At 49.4% G+C, this 12,659-nt stretch overlaps 1 protein-coding gene across 1 annotated transcript in view; it reads right to left on the bottom strand.

The window, feature by feature from the left end:
* Nucleotides 1–2,012: 2,012 nt before the first annotated feature.
* The window catches only part of Ikzf3 (IKAROS family zinc finger 3), a 99,222-nt gene continuing 88,575 nt past the window's right edge, over nt 2,013–12,659 (bottom strand). The window contains exon 8 of the mRNA XM_052758512.1: nt 2,013–8,249. Coding sequence (XP_052614472.1) covers nt 7,546–8,249 — 704 coding nt within the window. The 3' untranslated portion in view covers nt 2,013–7,545. The remainder of the gene's footprint in view (nt 8,250–12,659) is intronic.

The following is a 12,659-nucleotide window of genomic DNA, read 5'->3' as shown; positions in this document are numbered from 1 at the left end:
CAAGCACTCTAACCTCCGTTCTTTCCACTCAGATCTTTTTCCTTGTGTATGTGCTTATTATATACATGGGGGGGGCGCTCTGTTATTTGGGGGCAGGGAGGCAGCTGCATACTTCACAGGTCAAGACAGAGTTAAAATCAAAACCGCAGCAAACTCAACACCCGTGTCCTTCAGGGACTTTCCATGACACCTTCCTTCCTCCTTTCCCCCAAGCCAAGGAGTACCTCCCTAGAGGGCCTCCCCGGCCAGGTGCAGTGGCTTTTGGCTTTTATGCAAACAACTGTCTGTCTGGGAATGCTCCAGGGGCAGAATTTATGGCCTGGGTGGGATGTCCACTACACCATCTTCCTCAGGCCATCCCTGGTAGTCTGCCGCTCTGGTGTCTAATGCCCCGGGATTTTAAGGATGGGTAGGAGGGAAGGGAACTCGGTCCTTTGCCTCCCTACCCTCAGGTGGCAGTTGCCTGCAGGTGGAGTTTTGGGTCCTCCAGCCTTGCAGGTGGCCTGGGGTGTGGAGTCATGGGGTTGGGGGAGGCCGCAGGTGTGAGGTGGCATCTCTTGCTGGAGGCCACCAACCCCTCTAAAGTGACACTGGTCACTAGAGCTAGGAACGTAAAGTGTCAGGCTGGAGGGAAATGCCCCCCCCCCTCCTTGAAAAGGGTTCAAGGTCTCCCTGTCTCCTCTTCTTCCCCCAGCTCCTTCTCCTTGGGAGGGAGTGGGTTTGGAAAAGGCCATATACATGCCTGCTGGTTAACTAAGGAAAGGCTGCTTCTGAGTGATTCATGCTAAAATACAAGGGCAGGCTGGCCTGCCATTCCCATCTCCTGCCCTGGGAGGATTTGCTAGAAGTCCTCAAAGCAAAAGGGAGGAAAATATTGGTGCAATAGAGTTGGGGGGGGTACCCCACCACCAACTTGCTCAAGGACTGAGCTTGTTAAATCCAAACTGCTGAAGCCTCAAGACAGGGCAAGGGAGACATGTGTATCCAGCCTTTTGACCTTGTGACATGACGCTGTCATCTACAAAGTTCACATCCAAGAACTGTGCAAGCGAATTAAACAGAATCTCGATGTTGAAGTTTATGATTTGTGTGTTGGGCTGCATTCACGGTTATCCCTGGCCATATGTGATCCATGGGCCTGGGTTCAATATGCCTTTGAGTGAGCTCACATGAAGCTTACAGAAGGCCAGACTTCTCATACTCCTCCAGGTGTCTTGGAGTAAATACCAGGCAAACAAGACCAGGCTGTGTCACTCTGTTGGGAGTCCCCCACGCCCCACTTCACCTTAGGTTTGAGTCCCCAAGTGTCTACAGACTGCCTGTAACTTGCCCGAGTTTAATGAACTAGAACTCAGGCTTCTCACTGTTTCAGAGATCCACAGTTGAAAAAAGCCAAGACTTCCTTATCTGCCTATCTCTCAAGACCCTGAGTTGGAGGGGAGGGTGGTGAAGTGATGTGGAGTAAGGAGACTCTTCTGAGGGTGCTTACTGATCCTGCTGTGTCCAGATCCCTGTCTGCCGGAATCCCTAGTGAGCTTTAGGATGTGAGCATCCAGAACTCTGCTATGGCCGCAGGGACCAGTGGGGCACCATAGGCAGGCTCAGCAGTGCGTCTGGGGAGCGAATTTCCTGACTTCTGTGGTAAGTCCACTGATTTTGATATTTTGGCTTTAAGAAAAAGCCAAGACAAAATTATGAAAATATTCCCCAAGGCGGATTGAACTCCCTCCGTTTTTTTTGACAGCAACCGTGACAAATGATGAGCGTACAACGGGACTAATTTTAAACACACCAGGATTTTATTTATTTATTATCAGTGTAAAAATCAAACACAGTAAGGCCGGGCGGTGGTGGCGCACGCCTTTAATCCCAGCACTCGGGAGGCAGAGCCAGGCGGATCTCTGTGAGTTCGAGGCCAGCCTGGTCTCCAAAGCGAGTACCAGGAAAGGCGCAAAGCTACACAGAGAAACCCTGTCTCGAAAAACCAAAAAAAAAAAAAAAAAAAAAAAAATCAAACACAGTAAAGAAAACTTGACAACATCAGCAAGCTGTTTTGTACAGGAGATGCGTTCCTTATGTTCTGGCGAGGATAGTATGGCTTCACTCAAAGTGAACTTTGGACAAACTTTATGGGGTGGTACCGTCTCCCAAGGGTGGGATTCAGGGAAAACTCCAGAGGAGGGCAGAGAGATACCACTGGTCGGGGGTGTTTCTGAGAAACACAGGCAAGAGGAGAAGGCCAGTGGCACAGGCCTTGTGGTAACCTCTAGGTGAGGGTTCCCTGAGCCCCAACCCACCTTTTGTTCCTTTCTCATCACTCTGCAGACAAGGGTCATCCACAGACCACACGTGTGGTGGCTTTGACAACCAGAAATTAAAAATAAGCTATGGTTTTTTCCAGTAGCCAAAATGATCCTTCCCCTGTGCTCACAGACTGAGAACCTGAGCATACAAAACCACAGTCTGGGTGAAGGCATGTCTGCTTTTAAAATGACCTGCTAATTCTTTGCAACCCACAGTAATTTGGTTTCCGTGAATCCACAGAGGCAGGCCCACCAGGAAGAACTTTGCCTGCCAGCTTGGAAAAGGTCCTCATATTGATGAGTCACGGGCAGCCACACCAGTCATTTTAAAAGGCTGCTCCATTTCCCTAACATGTTAAAATGTGTGTGTCTTTGGGGGGAGGCAAAGAAACAAAGCTGTGTTTGAGACAAGGTGGGAAGTCCAGCGGGGTTACTCTCTGGGCTCACTGGAAGGATGGAGGTGAGGACCATCTGGGAAAGCTCTGAAGACTATGAGGGCTAATGGCTGTGGTCTCACAGACAGGGAGGGGACAAAGCTAAGCTACTGTTCTGGTTCTCTGTGGCTCACTCACATTGGCTCCAAGGTCCAGCACATTCGCTGGCTTTATGCAACACAATGATAAAGAAACTGTTAGACATTAGTGGCCTCCCTCCACAGCGGCACTGGCCTCAGTGTGATCTTGGACTCTTTTTTTTTTCCCCTGCCCTTCTAACCAGACACAGGATTTACAGCAGAAAATTTATAACTAGACAGCATAATACCCTTCCCCCAAATCTACTTTACTCTATAGACAAGACCACAGCAAACCTCACAACACCCTGGAAGGTAGATATCACTATGACTTTACATTCTTAATCAAAACATTAATGTTCCAATTTCAGATAATAGTTCATATGACAGCAATGGATAAGACAGTCCACAGTTGGAATGTTTAGAGGGAACAGCACATCCACCTTCTTCAAAGTGCAAAAGCCTGTTTAGCCTAATGATGGCTTGGTGGGTCACGGAGGTTACAGCTGGGGTAAGACAGATGCAGCCTTACATTCTGAGCTCACCTTAGGTCAAAGCCCATACCTGTTTTCTGGGCCCTTCCAAGTCCATTGTCTTGAGAACCAGTGGTTCACTGATCATTCCCATGGCGGGTCAGTCCTGCCTTCTTAGGAAACAGTCCTAGGGTAGCCTGGATTCAGCCTTTGGTTTCAGAGAAAGAATGTAGAATCCCCAATCATGTTGCCCAGAACGCTGTCTGCTGAGGTTTCCTGGACAGCCCTCTGTATAAAATAGCGTCTTTATCCTTTGAGACGTGACAGTATATATTGTTCATCTTCTGTTGAGGCTCTTGTTGCTGATTTTCAGGTTAAAAAATAATTTTCACTGCTCTTTCTTTTTCCTTCCTGAGTGCAGAAGTCTCAGTTCAAGGTTCCTGCATCCTCAAGATGCCCAAGCTCTTTAAAAAATTTGAACTGTCTCAGTTTCCCAAGCCTTACTAGAGACCAGCATATCTTTCAGTGGGGTGCACCTTACAGTGAGGACCATGGACCAACTTTATCCTTATGGTCTTCTTGCCTGCCTTGGGGTATGTTTCAAAAGTTTGATTTCTCTGTTTGTATCTGCCTGCCTGCCTACCTACCTACCTACCTCTCTATCTCTCTTCCAGCTGGGCTTGGAAACCAGGGCCTCTCTCATGCACTAGGCAAAGAAGCATTCTTGCACTGAGCTACCCCTTAGCCCGGGAGTAAGGTTTGTCCCCTTACCGCACACTAACCTTCCCACTTAGTAAGGGGGACAAGGGAACTGAGGAGAACAAAGATGTGTATCTACTTAGAAAACTTCTACGCCAATGTGACATCTGTCAGTCACATAATTATTCAGGTAAGTGAGATTTTTGTGCTTTAAACGTTCCCCTTTGCAGAAGACACATGGGGCCATTTTCTTCAGGGGGTGCTGAGAATGTGGATGGTCCACCCAAAGTGGTGAGCACAGAAAAGGGAGACATTTTGTCGTGGATGAATCCAGAAGCAAAGTCAGGAAGGGCTGAGAATGAGCAGGAGAGACGAGGCTAGGCGGCTTGTCAGTGCCCGGCGCTGTTTCTTTGGGGGCAATGATTTAAGGCGTATGAAGATGGGTGGGCTTTTCCGTCTCCTGGTGGTAATGCTGGAATGCTGAATGGAAGGATTCTTCTATTGCGTTCTGTGCAGCACTTCAAATCATGGCGAGGAGCATTTGGAGAGCTAGTTCTGCTCTTCTTTCCACCCTCACCCCAACTCTGTCACCTTGGCTGCAATGGAACTTCTTGTGGGTTTGGTTGGCCCCCAGTTTGCAGCCCCCTTGGGTGTGTGGTTGGAGCTTGCTTCTGAGAGGGCTGGTGGGAAAGGAAGGAAAGGCCCACAGGGCTCATGGCGGGGGCCCCTGTGTGAGAAAGCTGAACCCTCCTCAGGACTTCACAGCCCCATGGAGGATGCAAATCCCTACCCCTTCTCACTTCAGCCCCCACCTCCACATCAAGGGGGGCCCACAGGTAGCCCAAGGAACACATGCACTGTCGGTGCTAACCACCGCACCTCACCAGGCTCAACTGCTACACTCGAGAGCTTCAAGCCATAGCAGGAGCCTGGAGTTGAGGGCCTCTGCTGGGGCTCAGAATGATTCTTTGAAGGTCAAGGCTCTGGGAGTGTGCATGTCATTCAGAAAGTAGCCTCAGGGGATGGAAGTCACTCAGCAAGTCCACGGTCACAGGATAGAGTCCCATCTGTGGAGGTTTCTGGGCTCGAAGAATGGTAGTTCACCATCTTGAGATGACAAAGCACACGTGCGTGCGTGCGTGCGTGCGTGCGTGCGTGCGTGTGTGTGTGTGTGTGTGTGTGTGTGTGTGTGCGTGCGCGTGTGCAGCAGACTTCAACAGCACTCTGGAGGAAATGCCCACCTCTGCATCTGTCCCTTCTAGTCCCTGCTTTCCAACTCACTCTCTTCCTACCATCATGTCTTCCCTCCCCGAGTCCACAGGATGTGAACTATCTCAGGCACAGAATAGGCAGGTCCTCTTTCACAATGGTCATAAATAATGTGGCACAGCTCAGATTCAACTCCTCTGATAAACAGTGGTGTGCTAAAGACACCCAGTCCGGTAGCTGAAGCCTCAGACACACAGAACTGTTGCCATGGAATTCCATGCCCCGCCCCACCCGCTTTCCCTGAGACAGACACCATGCCAAAGCAGGCTAAGTCATTTGTGTGTCTGAGGTGGAACGTTTTAATTACTGGCATTGCATAAATGAGTTGAGTGAGAGCCGACTCCATAAGCCCTTTAGAAGGAAAATGCTAATCAACCAGGAACTCGGGATTCTTGGCTCCGGCAGAAATGTTCATAAAGCTAGCTCTTAATTTGTAAATAGGCGCCATGAGCTGTCCCTGTAAGCAGAACTTATTTTCCCTCACACGGTTCTTAAAACGGAAACAAAGAAAAGGGCCTGGCAAGCAGCTGCAGATGCCAATTCGTGTGCACACTTTGGCAAGACCAAATCACCTTCCTGTTCCTTGTTCCTCCTCAGGGTCTCCTCAGGTTCGTGACTCAATGGCTGAAGGAAAAACTTAACGCACTTACGTTTTCACACCGAAGAGACATGAAACACATTTTCTTGCGTGGACCTTTCTGCCTAAGGCCCACACATCAGGAGGTTTAAAAATAACCTGTGGTTACTGAATAATCATGTATCAGAGCCAGGAGGGACCATCAAGAAGGTCTAAACCCAACTCTTACTTTATGGTTGAGGAAATTCAGCTTTTAGAGCTAAATGATTTGTACAAAAGCACACACTAATTAGTAGCAGATAGGAGCTTGGCCCATGCATTTTGTGACCTCTATTCCAGGTCTTCTTGATGTCTTGGTGCCTGTGTGTGTGATGACAAAGCTGATTGGTCCATCTACAGAATGAGACAGACTTTCAAGACCCTTAGTGGACTGTGGCCGCTCCAATTTCAGAGAGCAAAAACCCAGAACCCTGATGGTGAGCATCTCGAACCCCAGCACTCAGTAGGCTGAGGCAGGAGGATCAGAGTTCTGGCCACCCTCAGCTAAGTAGTGAGCTCGAGGCCCATCTAGGCAGCAGGAGGACCGTTTTAAAAATAACAGCCACACATGCCTAACCTGACCTCGGAGCATCCTGATCAGAACATCTGTGGTTCCTGTCCCTGGATCTCACTCCTGTGGCGGGGGAGGCTAAGTGGCACATTCCGGGTCCTCTGTGTATGGGCGGGTGTAAAATCACTTTCAAATCTTCTTTGGGTTTCCAACCAGTACTCCACAAAGGTGACAAGAACTGCCAACCCATGTGCCCTACACACTCTGCTCTGCCAATCTCCCCTCCCCTTTTTCTTTCTTTCCTTTTTTTGTCCCCTGGTGCTGGGGGTTGAACTTGGCAAACACTGCACCACTAAGCTATGTCCCCAGCCTGCTCTGCCAATCTCAACCAAAGACACAAACACCACCTCCCCTCAGTGGACGACTCCTGGGGGTCAGTGATACTCTGTATTTAAAAGCATTGGTTCCTCTGGAGTAAAATTGTCTTCCAGACAGCTGGCTTAGGCCAGATCACCTCAGGTTTCCCCTGGTGGCAGGCAGGTGAAGCAGAAGGGTCCTCAGAAGGCTTCTGTTATGTTTTGCTTGTGTGATAGGAAGTGAACTGAAGCTCCGAAGATAGGCTCTTCCATTCCTGGCAGCGGGTACTTACTGTAGGTAGGCTGTCTCTTTCTTACTGTCAGACTGGGAAGGGAGAGGAGATTGGGTTCTAACCCTTCTGCCTTGTGCTAGTGCCCAAAGGGCAAGGGCAGCTGGTCAGCTCTTCCACTGTGTGGATCTGGGCATAGGATCAAAAGACTTTTCCACATATGGCTGCTATACCCCAGCGAGTGTCTCCTGCAGCCCACCGAGGACTGTTCCACTTGGCAACAAGCTCCAGCGGATGGCTGGCTATCGCTACAAAAGATAATGAACCAGATACTTCTTTGGCTTTTAAATCCCATCAAATCCAACTGATGGGAAAGGAAGGTTTCACAAAGTAACATGATGGCTCTGCAAACAGTTTCTGGATGAAGACAGTGTTTCCCTGACTGTTCCTGTAAAAAGGACTGAGTGCTAACGTAACTGGGCAGGACTGTGGATGTGAGTTCAGTCTACTGGGTAAGGCTATCATCAGTTTTAAGAAACAATGTTGACCCTTAGATTGTGAGCTTGGAGACTGATGCTCACTTCAACATGGCCCTGTGTTCTCCTCTAGCGATGTGAGAGGAGAATTCGTAGCGATCATGGCTTCGATATCCACACATGTTACACTCAAAAGGGTCACGGAAACCATGGCACCCCATGTGGATGGTAAACATCACATAATCTAGGAAGAGGACATGGCAGTGGTCACACCGGAACACATCCATCACTTCTCCTTCTTTGTTGATCACTTTGATGGAGTCTCTCAGGCAGATGGGAGGGGGCTTCAAGAGTTCAAATGAGCGCGGGACCTCCTTCAGAAGTGGCATCCCATTGCGGGCCTGGGGAAGGACCATGTGGCTTTGCTGGTAGACATGATTCTGGCGATCCTCGTGGTTGCTGTCGGTGTCTGTGGAGTCGTGGGCACTGTTATTGGGGGACAGACCTCGCTCAGAAGGCAAGTTCTTCTCTGGCAGGAGGATCCTTTTCTTTTCCAGCTCCTGTGGGGCCCCGTTGGGCATATCAGCCCGGGTGAGTGCTATAGGATACATGCTGCTGATAACTGGGACCATCTCAGAGGTGGGAGCAGGTGGAGTCTGGACTAAGGGGCGAAGGGCTTCAGCCCCAAGATAGCTGATGGCGTTGTTGATGGCTTGGTCCATCATTCGGGTCTGCATCATCTCACTCTCCTTCTCATACATGTAGCTGGGATTGTAGTTGACGTCAAAGCAGTGGCGCTTCTCACCTGGAGCAAATGAGAAGAGAAGTTAGTGAAGAAGTATCAGGAAGCAGAAAGTTCTTTTCCAGAGTCCTCCCAAAGTGAGGAAGGGTAAGCTGTGGCTGCTGCTCACTGGCACCCAGCCATGGTGGGGATGCTCCATTCCACAGGGAGATGATCTCAGGGGGTGCTATCCGCCAGCCACATGTTTGAACTGTCCAAATTAAGCCAGTGGATAAAAGAGAGGGGCAGAGAGACGTCATCCAGTGAGGCCATGTTGTGAGGTGTGTCCACTGGAGCAAGGGGGAGGGGCACAGGAAGTAAAGACATCAGGACAAGCGGGGGTGGGTGGGCTGCCACTGAGCCGGGGCCTGGGGCCTCCACACTTTCACTGTGTGGTAATCAGCCTATAATATTAGGTACTGTAAAAAGTAGGGGTCTCAGTGATTAGCTTTAGCAGCTTGCAGCTTGGCTCTCTCCTAATTTATTTTCTTCCTTCCTTCCTTTCTTCCCTCCCTCCCTCCCTCCCCCCTCTCTCTTTCTTCCTTTCTTTCTTTTTTAAAGACAGACAGGGTTTCAAGTATCCCAGGCTAGCCTTGAACTTAACATATAGCTGAGGATGACCTCGAACCCTTGATCCTCTTGCCTCCACTCCTCAAATGCTGAGACTACAGGCATGTACCCGTATGGAACCCTGGGCTTTGGACATTCTAGGCACGCACTCTACCGATCGAGCTACATCCCCGGCCCTAGGAAAGATTTCTTTTTTTTTTAAACAACTTCTGCCCATTTCTTAATGTGTGTTGCTTTTGGGGGGTGGGTGGAGGCTTGTTTGTTATTGTTTTAAGACAGGGTCTCTCTATGTCGCCCAGTCTGCCTTCAGCTCATGATCTTCCTGCCTCAGCCTCCCAAGTGCTGAGATGAGGAGATGAGTGTCGGCCACCATGCCTCCACTTGGAACTGATTTTCACTTGACAGATGTATCCTAGATGCCTCTGGATCCTTAGGACCCATTGCACACCTAACTGAAGAGATTTCCTTGTGGTTGTCCTCTCCATTTCCCATGTCAAACTGCTGAGAACTTCTGAAAACAGAGTCAGCCACCAGCAGCACACCGAGTGCTGTGTCAGGAAAGAGAAGGAGGCTCTCTGGCCCTGGAGCAGGCAGGGAGCGGTCAGCAGTGGTGGTTTCGTGGCACTGAGGCCAACGAGAGAGGAGAGAGTGTGGGAGATGGGACGGTGCTGGGTGTGGCTCCTAAGTCACTGTGTTGACTTTGGATCCTGGAGAGGTTTGCTGTGCTGTGTTTGTGTGCTCTTTTGAAACATTCCCTAGGCATCCCAGAGTTCCAAAATTGTCACTGCCTCACAGAAAAGGGTTCAGAAATAAAGAAAATGGCGGGCTGGAGAGATGGCTCAGAGGTTAAGAGCACCGACTGCTCTTCCAGAGGTCCTGAGTTCAATTCCCAGCAACCACATGGTGGCTCACAACCATCTGTAATGAGATCTGACACCCTCTTCTGTATACATAATAAATAAATCTTTAAAAACGAAAAAAGAAAACAACACCGTAAGAAAACACAGGGACCCGGGGACTCGGTGTCTATTCTCAAGCGGTCTCCACTCCAGCAGGGCAGAAACAAGATGTTTAGGCACAAAACTGGAGCTAAACGATGGTGTGGATGTCATGGAAGTGCTGCTCAGCTATGGAGACACGTGATTTTACTCTAAATGCCCCATTTGAGGTTTGAACCGGGGGAGGACCTCATATTCTGTTTAAAAAGGGGGGGGTGAGGGAGGCACTGTTGCCTGCGTTTGGGGCCCTTTCCTTCTATCCGGTTTTTCCTACCACATCCAGTCTTTAGAGGAGAGGAGGGGCCTAGTCTTACTGCAACTTGATATGCTGTGGCCGGATAGCATACATGGAGACCTGCCCTTTTCTGAAGGGAAACGGCGGAGGAGTGGATGTGGGGGGAGGTGGGGGAGACAGACTGGGAGGACGGGAAGGAGGGGAAACTGCAGTTGGGATATGAAAAAAACCTTAAAAATGGGGGGGGGGGCATTATAAGATCTCATATAGGCAAAATGAGTCCTTTTGGTATCAACTGTATATTTCAACATTAAGGGAATGCAAATATTTCAGAAGTACTCTGGGGAAGAAATGAATTCTTAGAAAAATCTAGCTGTTGAGGAGGGTCTTGATGAACTGGCAGGATCTGGATTGTTCTGTCTGAGGGAGGAGAGGGGATGAAGGCTGAGAGGACGTGGGCAGGAAGAGAATGCTGGGTAAGGGGCTTCTCAGATTTCACACAGCCTCACACTGTAATGGCCACACCCTGGGGTAGCTTCGGTGGTTGAGACGGGCTTTAGTCACATGGGCTAGTTTGGACTGGTTTAACTCTGGTTCCATCAGCTACTAGTTGTGTGACTCTTCGTGAAATGAGCATGGTAACTCCTCACAGGGTCACTGGGAAGCACTCAGGACGGCGCCAGACGCACACACAACACCTGGCACATGCTGGTATTCTCTTCCTTCCTTCCCTCCTTCCTCCCTCCCTCCCTAACATTATTTAGTTGCTTTGTGTATAGGGGGTACATATGTGTGCCACGGCACGCTTGTTAATGTCAAAGGACAATTTATAGATGTCGGTTCTCTCATTCTACCACGTGGGACCTCAGAGTTTATATATATATATATATATATAAAATCATATATATATGATTTATTTATTTAATGTATGTCTGTATGAGGGTGTGGAATTACAGACAGCTGTGAGCTGCCATGTGGTTGCTGGGAATTGAACCCAGGTCCTCTGGAAGAGCAGTCAGTGCTCTTAACCTCTGAGCCCATCTCTCCAGCCCCCGGGACCTCAGTTTTGAACTCGGGTTGCCAAGCTTGACACCAACCACCCTCATCTGCTGAGCCATCTCATTGGCCCTGGCTCTCCTTCACGGGGATCAAAGTTTACAAGTGTCCTGTGCACTTCCAGGCAGGTTGCATCCCATATGGTGGGAAAAAAAAGATCTGTGGGGGTGGGGTGGGGTGGGGCGCAAAAAGAAAGAGCTAGGCCTATGATCTCAGCTACCCCTGAGGCCGAGGGAAGAGGATCAGGTTGAAGACCTGCTTGGGCTACAGAGGAAGTTCAAGGTCAGCCTGGGCAACTTTGTGAATCTTTGTTGGCAGAAGTCACAGGTCTGGGGACAGAGCTCAGTGGTTGGGTGCTTGTGTCTAGCATGTGTGAGGCCTGGGTCCAAGCCGAGTATCACAATCAAACAGACCACCCTTGAAAACCCACAGTAGGTCAAATGATAGACATTCTGAATGGCCAACCACACAGTAAATGCCAAATGCCTCTGAGGAAAAGAGGCCGTGGTGAATGTCACAGCGACGTGGAAGATGTGCCAGACACAGGCTGGAGGCAGAAAGGCCAGCCAGGAGAGCCGGTCCATCAGATGCGTTTACCTTGCATCCCCATTACCTTACAGACATGTTGCTTTCTAAACTAATATCTGAGAGAAAAAAGAAAACAAAGAAAAGAAAAAATGCCCTAACTTGGCCACTCACTAGGAAGCAACAGAAATGGATGCGTTTGCCAAAGCAACCAATGGCGGCAAAGTTATTTCCAGCTCCCTGAATGATGGCTGACTGTAGCAGTGACATGAAGAGCCGGCAACACTGAGTTCACACACACCCATTCCCCTGGAAACAAGTAGGACTAATGAAATCTCGTTCTTTAGACTTTTCAAGGTCATCCACGGTTTCTCAGTGTGGCTGGTCCTGCCAAACGTCCTACATACCAGGAGATGTCCAATCTCTTTCTCTTTTCCTGTGACAGAGAGGCTCTGGGAAGTTTCCAGGGCTGGGTAGGCATATCACCACCTCTTTCTGTTTCTCCTTTCCCCCAGGAGTGTGTTTTCCTTACCCAAGTTTGTGAATTCACACTCCACACCACCCGAAGCACCTCTCAGCAAACAGCTGGGATGCATGAGTGCAAAGCGGCCAGGGGGATGGGAGGGAGGCCACTGGAAGAATGGAAACAGGTGACTGAGCTGTGTGGTTAGCACAGACCATTGTTCAAGGAGGAGAGGAGAGCACCTCAGATCTTTGTGCGCACACAGCTCACCCTGATCAGATCCCCTCATCTCCCAGTTACCGTAACCTGATGGCTGCCGATGATTATCAGTCACCTGTAGACCCGATGACTCAGTGTGTATGAAACTCAGAAGGGGTAGGCTACAGTAATTGAAAAGCCAATAGCTCACGTTTCTCTAGTAACACACTCATAAAAAAGGTTAGTCAAACCACAAGAATATAACTGCTTCCAAGGCAGCTCAGAGCCTCGGGTCCAGATCTAGTCAGCTCGAACCACACCTTTGAGTGATTCATGATGCCAGATTCAGGCGGAATAGAGGTTTTCTTCTGATGAAAAACACAGATGGC

The sequence above is a fragment of the Peromyscus californicus genome, unplaced genomic scaffold (genome assembly GCF_007827085.1).
Source record: "Peromyscus californicus insignis strain IS unplaced genomic scaffold, ASM782708v3 Scaffold_3__1_contigs__length_106647218, whole genome shotgun sequence".
NCBI classification, from domain to species: domain Eukaryota; kingdom Metazoa; phylum Chordata; class Mammalia; order Rodentia; family Cricetidae; genus Peromyscus; species Peromyscus californicus.
This window is presented reverse-complemented; position numbering and strand designations above follow the sequence as displayed.